This window comes from Lissotriton vulgaris, chromosome 12 (assembly GCF_964263255.1).
Source record: "Lissotriton vulgaris chromosome 12, aLisVul1.2, whole genome shotgun sequence".
Taxonomy (NCBI): Eukaryota; Metazoa; Chordata; class Amphibia; order Caudata; family Salamandridae; genus Lissotriton; species Lissotriton vulgaris.
Genome location: NC_141700.1, coordinates 729,840,294 through 729,862,326, shown reverse-complemented (window position 1 = coordinate 729,862,326; position 22,033 = coordinate 729,840,294). Strand labels below are relative to the sequence as shown.

Here is a 22,033-nt window from a genome sequence, read left to right as displayed (position 1 = left end):
GGGTGTGACCCAGCCTAGTAATTCAACGGCTCCTGTTAAAGGGACATGTAATTATTGTAAACAGCCAGGTCATTATGTAAACGATTGTGCAGTTCTGAAACACAATATCTCCACGGGTAAGACCAAGGAGAGACCGCGCGTACCTAGACACGATCAGGCCCAGCAACAAGTACCACAGAATATACAACATATTCCGCCTATGCCAGCTTCATCACAAACTGTAGCAGTACCACAGCAACAGCCTATTACTGCAACACAGAACACAACACAACAGATGTACCAGTACGCACAGAATGACTACCCCGACTATCAGCGGTACACATGAAACAGCCTAGAGAGGGAGTTTGGCTTGCCCCTTATTGAAGTTCCTGTAGATCAAGAGGGTCCTTATGTACACAGTCAAGTGTTAGGAAAAGACAGAAAGTTTTTAATTGACACAGGGGCAAGCAGGACCACAATCAGTCACAATGAGGTTCCAGGGGCACCCCTCTCAGGCTCACAGAATGTTTCCCTTGGATTTTCAGGAAAGCCTATTATTAATGAAGTATCACAGCCACTTCCCCTTGCAGTTGGTCCTTTGACACGGACTACAGATTTATTGCTCACAAAATCATGCCCAGAAAACTTATTAGGAATAAAAACATTGAAAGCTCTAGGAGCTATTATATGCTGTTCTCCGGAAGGAGTACGCTTATTTTTGCGAGATTTTAAAGGTCATTATGTATTAAGAGACATGGATCCCCGGTTACAGAGTGTACCTGCACACTTGTGGGCGAAAGGCCCCACTGATGTAGGTTGTATGCACATTACACCATATCGAGTCACACTCAAAGCAGGAGTGGTATTACCACGGATTCGACAATACAAGTTACCTCCAGATGCTGTAGTGGCTTTACTGAGAATAATTGACGAGCTCATTGCACAAGGAGTGGTTGTGGAAACCGACTCCAATGTATGTAATTCCCCTATCATTCCAGTTCTTAAACGTACTGACCCAAATGCACCTCCTGTTTATCGATTAGTTATTGATCTGCGCGAATTGAACAAATGCATTATACCACAGTATCCTGTGGTCCCAGATATCTCTTCATTATTGACAGCTATTGATTCAGAAGTGACGTTCTTTACTGTAATTGACCTCAAGAACGCCTTCTTCAGTGTCCCAATTGATCCAGAAAGCCAATACCTGTTCGGATTCAGTTTAAATGGACGATCTTTCAAATTTGCACGTGCACCTCAAGGATTCACAGAAAGCCCCAGCATCTATAGCCAAGCACTGAAAAGACAACTCGACAGTATTCATATGCCAGTTAACACCGCCCTACTCCAGTATGTCGATGATCTGCTGATCACCGCACGGAGCGAACCCGAATGTGAAAAAGCATCACTGACAGTTCTGAATTTCCTGGCCGACAAGGGGCACAAGGTGTCCCCTTCGAAGCTGCAATTCTGTGTTCAGCAAGTTGTGTACCTGGGTCACTTGCTGTCCAAAGTGGGGAGACAGCTCACTCCTGACCGCATTCAGTTAATTGTAAACATGTCACCACCAAAAACACAAAAGGAGGTGCGGGCTTTCATAGGCCTCACCTCGTACTGCAGACAATGGATTCCCCAATATGCATTTCTAGCAAAACCACTCATTCAGTTAACAACACAGGAGGCAGCGACATCGACTGTCCTCCCTTGGACTCAGGAACATACACAAGCTTTTGAAAACTTAAAGAAAGCCTTATGCCAAGCACCAGTTTTAGCAACACCATGTTACAGTAAACCTTTTACACTTTTTGTCACAGAACGTGAAGGCACTGCCTTGTCAGTCCTCACTCAGGAACAAGCAGGTTCACACAAACCGTGTGCTTACTTTTCTAGCACATTAGATCCAGTAGCCCAAGCTTTACCTGCGTGTTTGAAATCAGTTGCAGCGACAGCTTTAGCAATCAGACAGAGTGATTCCATAGTGTTAGGACATCCATTGACAGTACAGGTTCCACATTCCGTGGAAGTCCTTTTGAATCGAACACAGACCCAACACCTGACCATAGCAAGACTGACAGGTTATGAATTGACATTGTTTCAACCACACATAGAAATAAGACGTTGCAGCACATTAAATCCTGCCACACTATTGCCATTAAATGGAGTAGATCCATTGGCACATGATTGTATTGAAGTCATTACTATTACAACAAAACCCAGACAAGACTTGACAGATGTTCCATTATCAGATCCAGACCTGACACTTTATGTGGACGGTTCATGTATGAGAACAGGTACAGGAGAATTAGTGGCAGCTTACGCAGTCACAACAGACACCGAAGTTATAGAAACAAATTGTATCGACACCCTGTCAGCTCAAGCAGCAGAGCTCACCGCTCTGACACAAGCCTGTATTCAAGCCAAAAATAAGAGAGTTAACATATACACTGATTCACGTTATGCATTCGGAGTCGTTCACGATTTCGGAGTCCTCTGGCGAGAGAGAGGTTACCTGACTTCTCACGGTGCCAACATTCAACACGGTCCCCTCATTCAAGCCTTGTTAGATGCAATACATCTACCTACTGCAATCTCTATCATGAAATGTAAGGCACATACAAAGGTTACCGACACGATCTCCCAGGGTAACGACCTGGCAGACCGAACAGCTAAGCAAACTGCTCAGAATCGAATGCATGCAACTGACTTGACAAAGACAATATTTCCGACACCATCACACTGCATGACAGTCAGGGATCCCGCCCATGATGTAATTGACATACAGACACATGCCACACCAGACGAAATCAAGAAGTGGACTGAATTAGGAGGGATCCAAACAGATCAGGGATGGATGACGAAGGGAAAATCTACATGGTTTCTCCCCGACTCTATGGTTCAGGTCATAATTAACACAGTACATAGTCCAGCACACCTAGGAGAAAAAGCTATGCTAGACAGTATTCAGCACATATGGTGCAATAAGAACTTACGAGCAGCAGCCAAACAAAAAGTGCGTACTTGCATGATTTGTTGTCAGTTTAATCCAGGTAAAAGCATCCCTGTAGAGCAAGGTGGATTTCAGCCTCCCGATCACCCTTTTGAAGTCCTCCAGATGGATTATATCCAGATGGACCGCTGTCGAGGTTTCAAGTACGTCCTCGTAGTCGTATGTGCACTTTCCCGATGGACAGAAGCATACCCAGTCCCAGATTATACTGCTCCGACCACAGCCAAGCAGCTGGTTCGCGAGTTCTTCCCACGGTACGGTTTGCCCCGTATCGTGTACTCAGATAACGGTCAGCCATTCTCATCCGAGCTTGTGAAACACATTACACTCCTGTTAGGCTATCAGTGGAAGTTCCACTGTGTCCGGCACCCCGAGGCAGCAGGTCTCGTGGAGCGCCATAATCAGACCCTAAAAATCCGTCTTTCCAAAATCTGTAGAGAGAAGGGCGTTGACTGGATAGTTGCTTTGCCGGTTGCCCTCTTCTATATGAGGATGGTTGCACATTCTCGAACCGGGCTATCCCCGTATGAAGTGGTCTTTGGTAGACCACCGAATATGTGGGGGACGCCTATTCCTCGTAAAATTACAGATGTTGACTGTATTATGCTGACAGATTACCTTGCCTCCTTGATGTCTGCACTACAATCTTGTCGTTCACAGGTAGCTGCGGCTTTTCCCGACAACACCGATGTGAAGCCCCACGAGGTGGTCCCGGGGGATTTTGTCTTCGTGCGCAACTTCGATCGGAGAAGTCCGTTGGAGCCCCGCTGGCAAACCCCGAAATTGGTTCTTCTAACAACGAGGACAGCTGTAAAGGTTGAGGGCAGGAAAGGGTGGCTGCATTCCAGCCACGTCAAGAAATTCCACGGACTCCCTTCGGACTTGGACTCTAAGCCCTGCCCTCCTACACAAACTGATTCAAAACTCCCTTTGGTTGAGAAAACCGCCTCTGAAGAATATAGACTAAAGTTACGATCTAGCAAGTCAGACAGTTTAATTGTTTAAGTCCTCCCCTAGGTGAATCGGTTAAATTAGTTTCTGACATGTATCCCCTAGATCGAGATAGAGAGAGAGATAGACAGAGACAACTCAAGAAACGTGCATATCGTAAATCACTCCGTAGTCACTGTATAGTGACATTATTAATTATGTTTTTTCTAAGTCTTCTGATTATTGCCGCTAGTATCTTGCTGCACATCTACTACCCTATTTTCAAGCATGTACAATCTGCTTATAACGTCACTGCCGAACATTCCTTTAGCGAGTTACCTCCACATGAACTTTCTTACAGACTTGCGCTGCGCAATAACACATTCATTAGTATGTTACATCACTCCCATCAGACTAACAATGCTACAAACTGTTGGATATGTGGCCGACTCCCTCCCTACCAGAAATACAAGGGAGTTCTGCCCCTTTTTCCGTACCCGTTCACTCACAATGGCTCCTGTGGGGCATGGTTTAGATTGATTAATTCCTTAGATTCTGACATTGCTGTTTACGATGGGAATTGGGTTTGGGGAAACCTGAACTCAGTTCTACTTAAAGTCTGTTACCCTGACAAGAAGGGACTTCCCACTAGAACAGGAACTGATCTAGAAAATGAAGTATATGGATTAGGAAATTATACAATTAACCTCATGATTCTTACTGTTGAATCCGAAACTGCACCAGTATTGCCTGCTATGTCAGTGTTACCAGTCAAAGGTGAATTATGTATCAGAAAGAATGGTTCCATACACTTAGGTCATAGTAAATGTACTACCGTGATCGAATTCAGTGATCAAGGCAAATCCACGTTTAGAGCTACACGTCATTCCTACTTTGTTTGTGGCCATATCGCATACATACGTTTGCCTCCAGATTGGGATGGTACCTGTTACATTGCATTCCTTCTGCCACCTGTTTTCCTAGCTCCTCCTGATTATCACCGAAATACCAATCTAGTAAACAATAGACTCCGAAGAGACCTCCCGATTGTCGACTACACTGAAACGGCATGGGAGCAATACACAGACTTCAATAAAGGTTTTTTCCCCTACTTAGGTGCTGTTTTCAATAGTAAACTGATACGCAAATTAACTAGAACCCTTGAAGCAGTAGTGAATGAAACTACCTCCGCTTTAGGCAACTTAACAGAGGAGCAGTCCGCCATGCGGGTTGTTGTTCTTCAAAATCGTCTCGTCATTGACGTCATCCTAGCTGATAGGGGTGGAGCTTGTAAGGTCATCGGGTCAAGTTGCTGTGTTTTCATTCCAGAAAACGCGCCAACGGTATATAAAGCTATAACACGTCTCCATAAAATTGCAAGTCTGATACATCAGAATCCAGGCACCTGGACTTGGTCTGGTTGGTTCTGGACCACGTTGACCGCTTGGGGATGGAAGATCCTATCCTTCCTAGGCATTGGCCTTCTCATAGTTTTCAGTTGCTGCCTATGTTTACAATGTGGGCCGGCGATTTGCGGCTTGTGCGCCACATCATGTATTCCGCATCCAAATTCAAAACGTCAAAAGAAGAAAGAAGAGCAAATGATGTTACATGAACAGATTGATCGATTCATGCAGATCGATATATCATGAAGGGTCCGTAGGGGACAAGGAGGGAATGAGGTAATATAAATTTTATGATCGATTGTGTCCCCTATCTTAGACCCCACCGACTCCATGTACTAGCTTGAAGTGCATGTAACTTCCCTCCTGTGCCAACTATGAAGACGCAAATACATTTGCGTCCAACGTTAACGTGTTCTCTTTCAGATCCGCCATGAACGGATTGAATATTCAGTTCCTAAATATGCCATGCCAACGTCTTTTTGTGGTATACTTTACACGTTTTTCAGCTCTGGCGAAGTAGGCCTGAATTGTGCCATTGAGCCTTTTTCTGCCTTCTGACTCTGAAAGCCTCAGCCCAGGCTGCCTCTGTACCAGTGACCCCTGCCTTACTTCTTGCACGGCTAACGGTGCTCGGCTCAGCCTGTTGTCTGCCAAGACTGTATTCAACCTTCGAATTATCTGCTCCACTCCTCGAAAATACATTCCTGTCTAGTAGATTCATGTCAACATCCTTCCAGCTGCAGAGCAAAGGGTTAGGCCTCACTGTCTCTATGCAAGTAATTCATGGCTCTGTTTCCATGGTAGGCCCATGCCCTCCCTCGTACCCCTCGCATCTCATGCAGACACGTAGACGCTCATACACGCACTCACAGCCAGTATAGAATAGCCTCTTGTCCGAGAGACCTTTCCCTTCCAGATAATACAGTTCCTTAAACATGAGATATTAGATACAATTTGGGATTAGGTTGATCTGACATCCAGACTTATGTCTACACTTGTAGGGCTAAGTGTCAAGTCCCCCTTCACCCCTCAAGTTACACGTACATTACACGTCATGCTGCTGCGCGCGCATCTCTGCCATGTATTTCTGCTGACACTGCAGGATTCTCTTGTGGATCCACCTACTTGTGACCTCATGATAAATGACGTTTCTAGTACACGCCTTCATGCACGCCTATTGCAACGCCTTTTCTGTTACGTATGAGCATTTTATCTCTCTCTTCTCAGCTGTTACGCCTTCTGCATATGTCTCTACTGTAATGCATTGACTATATATATGAATGCCTGTCAATAATGTATTGTCGCATACTTGCATATTCGCATATTACCATTGACTCTGTCTGTCAGTCCCTTCCCGAACCTATGTGGTGACGGAATGGTATGCCACCTTGGCTCGAGCCAATATGCTAATCACCCAATTCCTTTTATAGGAATAAAACCCTTTTTGAGAAACCTCAAATATCACGGATTTTGCCTCTTATTTATTATGAGTTATTCTTATTGACTTTACCGCATAGAAATTAAGCATCGGTAATTAGAATTTACCACAATGGGATCACAAGTCTTTCAATGTTTTTCAGTTTTCAATATGTAACCAGTGAGTCAACTATTATTTGCTGGTTTGTATTAAGGCATTTAGGAAATTCTGCATAAAAAGAGCTACCTGTGAAGCAGCAAATTGAGACCGGCTGCCTGCTTGTGTGTGAGGAGGGTCTGTCTCCCTGTCTCGACAGTAAAGAACTGTCTTTACTTTGCCAAAGAGGAGTCCATGTCTTTTTCATTAAAAGGTTTTAAGTCAGTTGGCGAACCAGCCTAAAAGGTCCCTCTTGCCCCACCTGACTACTGGTAATGGAAGACCATCTACCTCCCGATGCATAGATAATTGTGCACATTTTATTGAGGTAAGCAGACACTGTGTTCACTGAAGTTCTGCCTGTGCACAGGGTTTAAGGGAAGATCCGTGGACTGCCATCTTTTTAAGGTGAGGACAATGCAGAATAAGTTCCATGTTTTTATATGTTTGTGACTTGTGTTTCCCTTAGCAATGGTAAATACAGATGTAAATATAAGGTTATAAGAGACGTGAGGGTATCGCATGCAAGATTGTATACATGTGTTGCACAATAGTCAGAAAGGCGCTACATAATTGGTTAGCCTGTAATTCCCAATTTAAGGTTTGAAGTGGTCAATGGGGTAATTTGAAAATTGGAAGGTGTCAATATGTGTTCCAATGCTTCACACAGAGGGACACCTGAAAAGCTGATGTTGTTAAACTTTACCTCTAGGTAAAATCTGAACACTCAAATTACTGACCTGGACCTAAAGTCCAAAAGTCATTTCATGGTCTGAGCGATGCATGGTGTGAAAAGGATATCGTCTCATAGCGTGACGGTAAGTGACCAGGCGTTGCCAGTTGCATGTACTGTTTAGAAGAGATTAAAGTTCATTATCATTTAGAAGTACTAGAAGTGTTCATATTTTTATGCTGATGGCGAGTGTGTGTTAATGAATGAAATGTGGCCACAGTATGATGTTGTTGTGTAATGTAGCATAATGTACATGATGTTATTTTAATGTACACTGCATAAGTTGTACGACAAAAAGTTGATGAATTTTCCTGTTTTTAAATGCTAGTGTAAGTTTATAAAAGTGGAATTGAATTTGTTCAGATAGAGAAAAAGTTAAATTGTAGAAAGCATTAGAAATACAAATGATCGATAGTGATGAGCAGTCATATGTTTCATCAGCAACATTACATTTGTTGAAGAGAAGTCAAACCACTTTCCATGTGTGCACAAAGCAGCACTCATGGAAATAGCAAAAACGAAGAGAAATAATGTATTTCTCCTTGTTTCACCTGTTTAAGACCCGTTTTCCCTGGGTCTTAATGTTGGCACTGCCTCCTATTTACACCACTCTTGTAAATAGGGGCCAGCGTCAAAATCAATGGGTGTTGCGGTGGAACAGCAAGAGGATGGAGCCTTTCGGACAATGAGGGTCACTGGGAGACCGTGGGAGGGGAATGAATGGATGAACTAGGATCCACTGGAGAGCTGGGTCCAGAACCAATGGACTACGATTTCAGTGAACCTCATGTCTGTTCATAACTTAAGAATTTACATTTTGATACACGCATGCCAAGTTCATATTTTAACCATGCCACCTTCTCGAGCTAGGATGTTGCTATTTACTTCTTTCTCTTTGGCTGACTTAATAAAACACTTTCACGATATGTTGATGCCACCTGCTCTGCAGCAGAATGGTGATTATCTAATGAAACCTGAACAGAAAGCATTGAATCAGTGCGGGAGCATAAATGGCCAATACATAAATGTGCCTCTAGGTACACTAACATTGGCACTGAGGCTTCCCATATCTCGCCTGCAGCCTCTATGCTTCCACTAGTGACCCCCCTGCCACCGAATGTGACATTTGAAGGCTCCTTCAATTGAGCCCTCTCTCTGATCTCTAGTCCCAGCAACACAGGAAATATGGACACTGATGTATCAGAGGAACTGTTCTTCTGTTATTCATTCACTATTTCTAATAGGCACACTATTTTATCTTGAGCATTTTCAAGTATATCCCGGTGTTGTAGACATTTGTGATGGTATATAACATGAGATCCCATTCAGGATATTTGCTAAAACGTACTGCATATTTAGAAGAAAATCTGGGTTAAATGCATTCCTCAGCCATATGTTTTCAAAGGTTTCATTGTGGGCAACTATGCTCTGCTATTTAGCTTACTCCATGACTGAGGGGAAATGGTGCCAAGGCAGAGACTAGTGTCACAGAAGGAAAGGGTCACTTACCTCAGGCAGGTAGAAGCGCATATGGTGGCACAAGATGTCATACTTCTGCTTCGAGTCCGGACTGTAACCTTTCACACGGCGGGAAAAGAAGGGGTTAGGGTAGTTGAACTGGTACTTCATGGGCAGGGCAAAAGTCAGGTTCCGGCGTTCTCCCAGGCGGTGCAAAATGTTCAAGATGGTGCTGCTGCCAGTCTTGTGAGTTTTGAGGAACACCACATGCAGTTTGGGCTGGCACGTCGCACTCGCTGCCGGCTTGGCCACTCTATCCAGGAAACTCCATGGCAAGGAGCGGTCTCCCTGTTCATTTCTAGGAGGCAAACTGAGAAGGAATAGTCAAAGATCTGTGCTAACAAGTTACTTTCCTTCTGTAATGCCTTATCTGGTAGAGACTCTATCTAGCTGCAAATCCCTTGCCTTAGAATTATCCCCAGGGGTCAGACTGGACCCAATTTTTTTTGTGAGCAGTACCCCTGCCTGTCGGTAGGTGGCGTAGTTCGACTCTGTGTGGCGTTGTAGGAGGAAGTGATGTACATGGGGCCTTATTTATGAAGGCCTTGCGTCAGTTTTGCTCTGCCGGTGCGTCACTTTTTGTGACACACCAGCGGTGTAAAAAATGCGCCTTGTTGCGCCATATTTAAAAAGTGACGCATCTAGGTAGATGCGTCACTTTTTAAACCCCTGCGCCACATTATACCTGCGTCAGGTATAATGTATGCAGAGGGGGCGTTCCCCCGCAAAAAGCCTCGTAATAGTGACGCAGTGAAATCTATGAGATTTCACTGCGTCACTTTTAGGATGCTGTTGCGTCAAAATCTTGCGCCTGCCTCACAGCAGGCGTAAGACTGACGCAAGCCCTTTCACATGGGGCTTTCCCCATGTGAAAGGGCGCATTGCTGGAGTTGCGTCACTTTTGTGACACACTCCAGCAATGTGTCACTTTTGCGCTTACAGATACGTCAGAAATACTGACGTATCTGTAACTCCTTGCGACATGATGCGTCATACATTAATTATGACGCATCAGGAATGTCGCAAGGAGTGCGCAGTGAAAAGTGACACATCGCTGTTTTCACGCAGCGATGCGTCACTTTTCATAAATGAGGCCCATGGTGTCTATACAGGCTCCACCCCACTGCACGGACGGCTGTTTCTTTATGCAACTTTCCCCACCAGAAGCGTAGAGCCACAAAGACTAATGACCACTGGTGTGTGAAAATAAGGCCCTGAAAGGGGAACAGCCCTGAATCTATAAATCCATTTGCAGAGCGGGGAGGATGGGTAGGTCGGTAAGGAAAATGCAGCTAGATAGAATCTCTACCAGATAAGGTGTTACTGAAGGCAAGTAACTTCTTCATTTAATAGAGACAACTAACCACAGATTCCTTACCTTAGAACAAATACCCAAACAACAATCCCTGGAGGTGGGTTTGCAAAACTATTTCATACTAAGAAGTCCTGCAAGACCAAACAGGCAAAATGGCTTTCTCTGCGGTCTGACTGTCCAAGCAGTAGTGCTTGGTAAACGTTTGCAGAGGTGCCCATATTGCTGTCTAGGACCGGGACTCCGTGTGCTAACATGGTGGTAGCTGCTTTGGCACTGGTGGATGAGCACACAAGCCCTCAGGAGGGTGCTTCTTGGCCAATGTGTAGCAGATTTTGATACAGAGCACGATCCTTTGTGAGATGGTCTGTTTCTGTACCGCCTTCCCTACACCACGAAGCGATGGTCATCCACCTGGAACTCTTTTATGAGGTCAAGGCAGAGCAACAATGCTCTTTTTGGGTCCACCCGGTGTAGTTGCTACTCTTCCTTAGAGAGATGATGTGGAGCGTAAAAGGTAGGCAGGGTGATAGACTGTCCTACATAAAAGGGACCACCTTCGGTAACAAGGATGGTCTAGTCTGAAGAACCAGCTTGTCTGGGTAGATCTTAAGATACGGAGGCTAAGATGACAAAGCCTGGAGCTCATTGACCCTAAGGGCTGATGTTATTGGCACTAGAAAAGTTTTTTTTATAGTAAGAAGCCTGATAGTGCAGTTGTGTAATGGCTCGAAGGGAGCACACATCAGAAAGGTAAAGACTACATTTTGCACCCACTGAGACAAGATGAGGGTGGGAATATATGTGGAAGACCTTTCAAAGACCTATGTATAATAGGGGACTTGAATAGGGATGGCAATCGCGGAAATGCTGAGATAGCAGATGTTCCATTTTTAGGGTGCACAAAGCAGAGCCTTGCTGAGCTACACAAAGAATAAAGAAAAAATACCCTGAGAAAGGGGAGCAGTTAGGGGAGCAACCAGCTTTTGTGCACACCATGTCACAAACTTGCCCCAAAGGCAGGAGTAAAATGCCATGATGGAGGGAAGCCAGGCTGGCAAAATTACAGACTATCAACAGTAGGTCGAAAGCTGTCAACTGGTGCCACTCAAGCTCCACACATGGTGGTGGAGCATTGACAGGTTTGGGCAAAGAACCATCCCCTGCTGCTGTGACAGGAGATCCTCCCATGGGGAAACCTGCTCAGAGGAACGATGGAAAGGCTCAACAGCTTAGGATACAAGACTTTCTGAGTCCAGTCCGGAGCCATAAGGATGACTTTGGCCTGGTCGTTGATAATTTTCTTGAGAACGCTGGGCATACATGGTTTTGCCAGAAAGGCTTACAGGAGGCCGAAGCACTCCTCGAGACAAAAAGCATCTCCGAGAGAGAGCCACCTTGGAAACCCCAGCACGCAGAGCTGCTGGCATTGCACATTATCAGTGGTGGCGAACATATCTAACCAAGGCTCTCACCACTGCTTAAAGAGACTCCAACAGGTTGATGTGGAGCCAGGAATGTTGAAGTATGCGTCCTGCAAGTCCAATGCCACCATCCAGTCTTCAGGGTCCAAGGCAGACAAGACTTAAGTGCCTGTGAGCATTTTGAATTTCTTCTTTTTCAGCAAGAAATTTGAAGGGAGCAGGTCTAGCATGGGACAAAGGCCTCTGGCCTTCCCGGGCCCCAGAAAGTAAGGGGAATAACAACCATGACCTACGTCTGATGCCAGCACCCTCTCTATGGTTCCCTTGGCCAAGAGAGCCACCACATCCTGGCAGAGTAAAGAGATGTGGTCCTCCATCAGCCGGTCACAAGTGGGTGGCATGGGTAGAGGGGTAGTCAAGAAGGGGAGGATTTAGCCCCTTCGGACAATCTGGAGAACCCTGTGGTCGGGTGCCATCGACCTCCAGTGGTGCAGGTGATGGCGTATCCTGCCTCACACTGGATGCCCATGATGGCCGGAGGCCAAACTAAAGAGGCTTGGAGGCTGTGGCTGCCAAGGTGGTGGAGGACTGGTCCGACCTCTGGCTACCTGATCCACGAGGTCTGTGCTACCACACACTCGGCCACCCAGGGGTTGGGAAGCTTGCATGCCATAGTGGCTGGGTAGGTATTGACGCAGCTTGAAGCCCCTTCGGTGGCCATGAAAGGAGCGAATGGTGGACTGAAGTTGGCAAAGGGCCATGGAAAGGCCCAAAGACCGGGCCATAGCCCTTCTGTCCTTGAAGCACTCTATTGCTGTGTCCACCTTGTCTCCGAAGCGCGGGAACCCTCAAAGGGCATGTCCATGAGCGAGGCCTAGACATCCCCAAAAAGCCAGTTGTTCTTAACATGTAGTAGTGCCTATGGGCCACCGATTATGAAACTGCTCTGCTTAAAGAGTCAGTCCTATCCAGCGCACAGTGTATGCCGAACATAGCTGTGTTCCTCCCGCCAGCAATAGCTTGGGAGAGTATGGCTCAGGCCATTCCAAGATAATAGGCAGCACCTGCACAACCGAGTCCCAGAGCGAATGGGCGTATCAGCCCAAAAGGCATGCGGTGTTCCCTGACTGTAGTGCCAAACTTGCGGAAGAAAACATCTTCCTTCCCAAGGTAACCAGCCTCTTGGATTCCCTGTCAAGTGGAGTACTAGGGAATGCTCCACGATATTTTCTCAAAATGGAGGCTTGAACCACCAAGCTCTCCAAGGTGGGGTGCTGGGTGAGGAAGTTGGTGTCCCATGGGGCAGAGTAATGGTGGCAGCCAATTGTCCTATTCACAGGAGCCCTTGTTCATGGACTGGACCAGGACCCAGGTAGGAAGTACATTAGGCTTCATCAAACAGAAGAAGCGGTCCAGAAGGGGTGACTACCGGCTGAAGCACCTCCATCAGAACGATCGTCTTGAGAGCCACGGAGAGCAGCTGAAGGTCTAGGACCCCGGCCGCCCTCCTCACCACCATAGCAAATTAAGCTCCCTCCTCTGTAGCCATGGTATGAGGAAAGACCAAGCCAGTATCTGGGGAGGTGTCCAGTCCACTGGCATCTGCCACATCTTCACACCATGTGTCCTCGATGACATCTAGAGGCTGGTATTCATCAGGATCCAGTGGCCTCTTCCAGTCATACCCAAGTCCTACCCCATAGGAATAGGGCACAGGCTCTGGCCTGGATAGAATGCCTACAGTAGGTGTCGGATGACGCCATATGGCTTCGGTTAGGAGTCGGGATGAGTATGGGGACAGCAGCAATGGGGCCTGCGCTGGGGAAGGTTGGGTTGGTTAGACCGGTGCTAGTCCAGTTCCGTCCATAGATCCAAGGGTCCTGATTAGTGTCAGGGGTATACCGGTGGTAGGAAGACCAGTAGGGGCCTCTCCCAAGCCTATGGGGTTCAAAGGTGTTCCAACAGGGACGGGCCACCCAAATATGAGGTACAGGGCCTCATTAAACTCAGTGTTGGGCGTGGGTCACTCCAGCTCCTGGAAACTCAGAGAGGTGCAGAGACGGTCCAGGCACAGGTTCAACTGCAAAGCCAGGCCTCAAATGTTGACGCTCCCTCATCTCATCAGATGACTTCGACGGACATGGCAAGTCGAAGACCTCTTCTACTTCATTTCTTTTTTGCGCTTGCTGGACTTACTCAAATGTTCAGAAGTTTTCAAGTGTGATGAAATGTGCTTGGAGTGGCTCCGTGACTGATCCCAGGACTTCCTCTTGAACAGGATAAAGACCATTGAGGCGTTGCACGTCGAGCATCAACGGGTTTGAGGGACGACTCCCTCAAGGCTCTGGGGTGCATGGCGTGCCAGTCTATGCAGGTTTTAGCATCGTGGTAGCGCTCAAAGCACCAGAGGCAGACAAGGAGTGGGTCTGTCACCATCATTTGCCAGTGACAGGTGCCACAGGGCTTAAAACCAGCCTTCCTTGTGGACATCCCTGCCACACCAGGAGACAATGTCTCAAAAATCTTTGACAAAAGGGTTGAAAAAATGACTGGAGGCAGCTCCTCAACGGATTTACACTGACTGACGCAGAAAGCAAAAGTCTCACGACAGCAAACCTGGGTGGCACCTATATGGGCACCGCGCACATCACTTCTGGCAGGGAGGACGATGCCATGCGAAGCCGAATGACACCACCCAATAGCGCGCAGGAATACTTCTCACTAAAATGGTCCAGATCCTGTCTGATGCTTGGGGATAATTTTAAGGTATGGAATTTGCACCTAGAAGTCTCTGTCAGATAAGAACAATACCTAGGCATTATTGCAACTAACTCTTGCATCAGCACAAGATACACGGCACGGGGTCTCCACAGGGTACACAATGCTAGTACTCACCCCGCCTTGCACCATCACAGAAAAGCCTACTTTAATGGAACTAATCTCTCCTTTTCCGGCATCACAGTAGGACACCGAGCTTGTAATTGTCAGAGGGTATATATCCCTGGAACTCACCACGCCAGTTCCAGCACCCCCATTTAACACATTCTTAGGGATCCCACATACGGAACATGTTTCTAAAATCACCGCGCAGACCCCCGCACCAAGCATAACTCAGTCTTTGGGTTCTCCATAGGTCATACATCCATGGGACTCACCTCAACAGCCTCTACAAATAAAAAGGGCACTGACGATGGACTCTCCGTAGGGTAGACACCCCATGGACTCTTCTCACCAGTACCTGCACGGCCTGGGATCTCCAAAGGGTACATGTCACTGAGACTCACCTCACCGACCCCTGCACCAACCACAGGGCACAGACCCTTCTGATAGCCATAGGGTAAGAACCCCAGGGACTCAACTCTCTTGCGCCTGTGACTCAGAGCCTGGACACTCCAGAGGACACGTCACTGGGAGTCACCTCATCAGACCCTGCAAAACAGCAGGACACAAAGGATGGACTCACCAAAAGGGACATGTCCATAGGACTCACTTCACTAGCCCTCTCACCAAGTACAGACACAGACCTTGGGCTCGCCACAGGATGTGCATCCCTTGGACTGACCTCACAGCCCTTACCACGCAAAAGCACACAGAGGATCGACCCTTCACAGCATACACTCTGCTGAGACTCACCTCACTGACCCCTGAACAACCACAGGCCACCAGGGTTGGATTGGGAAAACAAAATTGCCTGGGCAAGATCAAAAAAGTGGCCCACATTTGCAGATTGCACCTTACCAAAAAACAAAGGGTAGAGTTCTCTAAAAGAGGCATATTTTCTTAAGTTCTGGAACCTTTTTTAAAAAAATGCAAATGTTGCCTGCACGCTTTGTTCATGGATTAGTTCACACTGGTGAACCACACCTGAATATAGGTGAGGCCACTTCTCAGGCCCCTTGCACCATCTGCATACATTAAAGGGCCAGCCCAGCGAGAGATTGGAAATGACACCTCTGCCTCCCCCTTGGGAGAAGGAAGGTAACAGAGGCCCATCTGCCTCCAGAAAGACTGCTTAGGCCCCCACTGGGCAGCATCTGAACAGCACAGACAAAGCCCAAATCAGCCCCCATACTATCCAAACAATCATCTGCAATGCAATAGGTCACACATTTACACGCGTTTGAGCTATTGGCATTGTAAATGACAATGCCTTTTATTTATGTTTTGGTTTTTAAAACATAAATAGAAGGCATTGTCATTTACAATGCTAATAGCTTAAACTCTCGCGAATGCGAGACCTGTTGCACTGCAAAAGCTTGAAGGCATCGCTGAGTTGCCCCTTCTCTCTTCCATGGCCCCTGAAGAGCTCCCTGTGTGGCACAAGTTAGATAAACAAGCTGGTGGTGACGCACAAGAGACCCTCCTGCAGTAAGAGAAGCTCATTAAAGAAAATAGTGCTTAGAGACTAAAGAAGACTTGCCGTGTAACAATTGACTTAAAAGGGCCAGTCCTCATTGGTTGGTAACAAATTCAAACAAGGAAGTACTAAGGAGGGACTAACAGGCCTAATAAAGAATCAGAAGACAGCATTTACGAAGGACAATGATACAAGCCAATGACAAATATGGGCAGCGAGTGGGCAGTGCTTCAAGTACATACTCCAATATAGCATGGCTCGCAGAGCAGCTCATGGCCCAGGACTGACCTAAAAAACGGCCCACAGTTGCAACTTAGATACCGGCCCATTGCCTGAGTGCCCACCTTACCAGTCTGAACCTGCAGGTCACACAGCCAGGGATCCTAGAACCTCCATTGGATACGTGATCCTGGGACTCATCTCACCATCCCTGAACTAACTACAGGACACAGACCTTGGGCTAGCCATAGGGTAAGCACCCAGAGAGCTCACCTCAGCAACCCCTGCACAGCCATGAGACACAGAGCCTGAGAGCCACAAAGCATGGATGTCACTGCGGCTCACCTTACCAGACTCTACAAAGCAACACAACACAAAGGATGGACTCTCCATAGTGTGCATATCCCTAGGACTCAGATCACCAGCCCCTGCACCGCCACATGACACAGAGCCTTGGAATTCCCAAAGGTATGGGTTCCTGGGATTAGATTTACCAGACCCTGCACATCCACAGATCTCCAAGGATGGACTCTCCATAGGGTATAAACCATTGGGACTCGCCTCAACAGCCGCTGCACCAAGCATAGGGCACAGACTGTGGGATCCTTTAAGGTATGCTCCCCCGAAACTTATCTCATCAGCCGCTGCAAAGCGACTTGAAACAGAGACTGGGACATCCATAGGGTACATGTCCCTGGGGCTCACCTCTCCAGCCCCTGCACAGACACATGACACAGAGGTTGGGATCTCCACGGGATACATGTCCCTTGGCCTCACCTCTCCAGCCCCTGCACAGAGTCTGGGCTCTCCCTAGGGTGTGTGCCCCAAGGACTCACATCAAGAGCCCCAGCAGCACCATATAACTTAGACCCTGGGAACTCCATAAGATACACGCCCCTGTGACTCACCTCAACGGCCCCTGCAAAGCCATAGGATACAGAGCCTAGGCTCTCCATAGGGTAAATGTTCCTGGGACACTGAACAGCCAAATGGCACAGGTGGGATGCTAGGATCTCCACATGGAACAAGAACCTGTGATCTCAAAGGACAGACTCCAGCAACTCACCCCATGTGGGGTCTCCATGCAGATGTCATGTCTGATCTCTCCTTGACAATGGGGCGCGCACTTACACGGAATGGCGGGTCAGGGATGAAGAGGAGTTAAAACTCACCTCTTCTGGAAGGGAACTCCCAGAATCTGTATCATGAAGCCGACAGCCAGACACACCGCCAGGGCTGCCCACAGCACATGGAGCCGGCAGCACACCCACAGCCTCATGGTCCTGTGGAAAAAGAGAAAGAGGAAGAAATGTGAGAACAGGGCTATTGGGAGCAGAGGAACAGGTACCAGCATCATGAGCTTTTCATAGTCTTTTACCGACAGTCAGCAACATGCATTTACATCACCAGCATTTACAGGCTGAAAAATGTATAGGTGACAGCATTTACACGCCGTTGTTAACATTTACAGACGTTCTGCAACATGTGCAGACACCAAAATTTACAAAAAGTCTACAACGTAAAGATTCTGCAGAAAGCATTTACAGACAGTCAACAACAGGCACAGAAAAAATCCATAGACAGTCCGCAACATGTACAGATTATCATTACAACATTTATAGACAGTCTGCAACATCTATTCTACAGACAACATTTACACAGTCCAGAAAATACAGTCCACTGTCCACAAGATTTACGCACCGCACAGCCTGCAACATATGCAGACACCATTTACAGACAGTCTGTAACAGTGACAGATAGCATCCATATGCAAACAGAAACATTTACTGACAGTCATTTATAGATAGCATTTAGATACATTGACTAATTTAGAGTTTGGCGGACAGGGCACTCTGCTGCAATGGCGACAGAGTTCGCTGCCCATCCTTCACTTGGTCCGCCTGATGTATTTAGAGTTGGGTGGATCGCCAGGTTTACACCCATGTATTCAAATGTACTCTGTCGTTGCACACCTTCCTCAGACCGCTCGAGGAAGTACAGGACATAGAACTAGAAGGCAACCCATCCAACTATCCGCCCCTTTTAGAATGGGTGATTGGATGGCTTGTTTTTAAACTGCCTATCACTGCCAGGAATATCCTAGCCATGATGCGTCAAGCAGCCATGAAGGAGAGAGCAACACAGAGAGTGGGGAGAGGCACACAAGGATGAGAGCTGGAAAATAAATGCACTCTCATGGAGTGTTCAACCAAAGAGTAAAAAGTCGTTTCCCATTAGTGATCAGTGAAAGGATACAGTCAACCAATCACCAAGATGATACAGCGGCTATGGTCCAGGAGAGGGACAAACACAAAAGAGTTAGGCAAGCCATCAAATAAGAAGGACATAAATGAGAGTTACAATAAAGTCAACCAATGGTAAGTAATCGGGGGCTGCAAGCCCACTCTAAGTTGACAATCAGTCTTTCACAAGCAGGAAGTCTGCGCTGTCTAGTAGGTGAAACCTAAGAGTCATCAATCTATTTTACAATTATTTATTTATATATATATATAAAGTGTGTCAATTAGCTTCAATGGGCCACCAGTAGATAGTGGATTCACTTCCACAGAACTTCATGCTGTGCCTCTCCAGAACTTCTAGAAGAATATCTCGAGTCTGAGGTGAGAAAGAAAGATAGTCTCTAGAAAGGACCACTGTATTTGGAGTGTTCTGCAGTGTATTGTGGATACCTGCGTGGCAGGTCACTGGAAGGCTATTGCTGGCTGACCTGAATTCTCCTCGAGGACAGGTCAGGCTGGTAGATCTTGGAAAGGTAACCTGGACATGCATTATAGGTAGCTGTGTACACCAGGCAAGGAGTGTCAAACTGTGATCTTTGTTTCAGTGGTTTCCAGTGTAGTGAGGCAGGGCATAATATGAACATGTCGGCTCAGGATGAGAGTGGATAAGGCCGCCTTGTTTTTGAACTTCAACAGGTTATCTAGGTCATTTGGAAATAGTGAGAAATGGGTGTGAACAATAGCAATGAGGTCCTTAAATTTACAAGTAAAGATGGTACAATGTTATTTTTAAGGTCGTTTGACATGTACACATCGTTCAAGAGTGCATGAGAAACTTAGTTTGTATGGGGCCACTGAATGTAGGAAAATGTCTTTAGCGGGTGAGTACATTTATTCGTACTAATAATTTACACTATACAAATGTGTGTAATCAACATCAAAATGCTTTTTGTTTTAAGCACTTGTTCATCAAACGAATCCCATTGATTAAGCGTATATGTTAATATATAGTGGAATTCACATGTGAAAAAGTAGAACACATGAGGAGGGCATTCAGAACAACTTGATTCGTTCAATGAAAAGAATGATGTCACATAAAATGCTACAAAGCTAAAAGAGAAAAAAACAATCATTTACAATGCAACGGTTTCGCCTTTGCCAAAGTTAGAGCTATTGGCATTGTAAATGACAAAATTTGTATGCGTCTATCGCACCACCACAGCATCACTCAGCACCCCCACAGCATCACAATGTGCTACCACAGCATCACTATGCGTTACCACAGCATCACTATGCGCTACCACAGCATCACTATGCGCTACTACAGCATCACTATGCGCTACCACAGCATCACTTGTTGCTACCACAGCATCACTCGTCGCTACCATAGCATCACTCATTCCCTGCCCACTCCTCCTGATGACCCTCTATTGTTTTTCTCTTTTTGCTGAACTGCCTTAAATATGTATATATGTATTATATAATTGTCCAAGTCTAATCGCTGTTAAAATGTAATCCTACGTGAATTTAGTATTTGTATATATAGAACTCTAACCACTAGTATATGTAGTAGACCTTTGTACTTACTACCATTCCTATGTGATTTTAGAGTGTATCTGTTTGTATCTTTCCTTGAGTGACTTTACAACTTGTACATGTGAATTTTTTTCCTGTTTATATCTCTCTTTTGAGGGACTTTACACCTTGAACATTTGCAATTTTTTCTCTGTTTATATCTCTTGTAACTCATGTAATCCAAAGTCCTTATGTAACGCAACTTTGTAAAGCGCTCTGACACCTTTGGGTAATGTTCGCGCTATATAAAATCGCATTAAATAAATAAATAAAATTTAAAAAATCATGCCCTTCTTTTCTACTTACAAGCAATCACTGCCCGTGCAGCTAAGTGCGGTGGGGACGGGGTGTTGGCGGCGTTGGAAGTGACAAATGACAGAATGGGGAAAATGAAATAAATAAACAAGTGAAACCACTTTCCCTGAGCTCGCTGCATCGAGGACTCTGCCCCGCCCTCCCCACTGTGTTTACCTGCAGGAGCCGCCACTGCTTACAAGGTTTGAGCGCCCAGGTAATAGTCTGCCTGGCAAAGTTCATCCCACCACTGAGAAACTGCTCACGCTGGGGTCTAAAACATTCTGACACACTGGAGCATTATTAAAATGCGCCTATATCCCGACCACATCGGAGTGCATTTTATGGCTTGAACCCAGACCCATAGCCCGCTTGCTTTTTTCACGCACGCTCTGTTGCACTTTTAAAGCACTGGCACTTTAATTGTGTGGCGTCGTCCCATCACTGGACAATCACTGTGACCGCACAACGGTAACTGTGCCGTTACTTGAACAAGCAAACAGCTGGCACAGCAGTCATCATCAACTGACCCTTCGGTACCTTCAAGACCAGTACTCTCAATCGTTTAGCACACTTAGTGGAGACTTGATCAAAAAGGTTTTCAAAAGGTCCGCTTTGACTATGTACATGGTTTCTGTCTACTCGTTTTACCTTGTTGTTTTTTTAACCCATTGTTTTTATCATGTAAAAGATTAATTAACTGTATCATGATTAATGAAACTCAGTACATTGTTCAATACAACTCAAAAGACACATGACTTTCCAGGGAGTATGGCCAGACACCTGCAACTGACTCAGCTCCCCAGACATATTTCTGAAAAGTGTTATGGATTCCAAATAAAGCCTAAAGCCACGTTCGAGCGGGAGAGGACATTTATTAATTTACTTTTACGCATTTTTTTGTGAATCGGAACCAAAACGTTTAAGGTGGTTTGCTGAAATTACATTCTATAAAGACAGCATGGTGGAGATGAAGGCTAGAACAGCGCCTCAAAGCTTTACTAATAGGAATACGCCGCTAAACAAATGCCTTAAATGCATGTGTGATATGCACATATCTGCTTATGGCTAATCAACACCGGTTGCAGCTTCTCTGTAGAGAGGGCTGCTGAGGCGCACTCAGAAACGGGGACACTTAAGTATTAAAGTACTGGCAGAAAACAGAAACCTTCTCTCGGGGTCTCACGCTGCGCTGGCCTGCGAACGCACCCTCGTAGACAAGAATATCGACGAGCTGCTGTTATATATGAGCCAAATGTATGCAAATCATACTCTTTTTTCTCAAAAAGAGGTTTCAATGTTGCTGGTCATTTTTGGAATTTTGTAACGCGCTGCGTGTCACAGCCTTCAGGTCACTTCTCAGCGCGTGTTTGATTTTCAGCCCAAACATATGTACAGGGTGCCGTCATTTTGTGCGGGGAGTGCTATTATATACTCTTTGCCAAGGTGGTGGCAACTTATAACCA

At 46.1% G+C, this 22,033-nt stretch overlaps 1 protein-coding gene across 4 annotated transcripts in view; it reads right to left on the bottom strand.

The window, feature by feature from the left end:
• The window catches only part of GAL3ST4 (galactose-3-O-sulfotransferase 4), a 97,163-nt gene that overhangs the window by 15,894 nt on the left and 59,236 nt on the right, over positions 1 to 22,033 (bottom strand). For all 4 annotated transcript variants that reach the window (XM_086945996.1, XM_086945998.1, XM_086945997.1 and 1 more), the window contains exons 2-3: positions 17,631 to 17,741; positions 9,138 to 9,456 (exon numbers count right to left, since the gene is read on the bottom strand). In XM_086945996.1, the coding sequence (XP_086802122.1) occupies positions 9,138 to 9,456; positions 17,631 to 17,737 (426 nt within the window). In that variant the 5' untranslated portion in view covers positions 17,738 to 17,741. The remainder of the gene's footprint in view (positions 1 to 9,137; positions 9,457 to 17,630; positions 17,742 to 22,033) is intronic.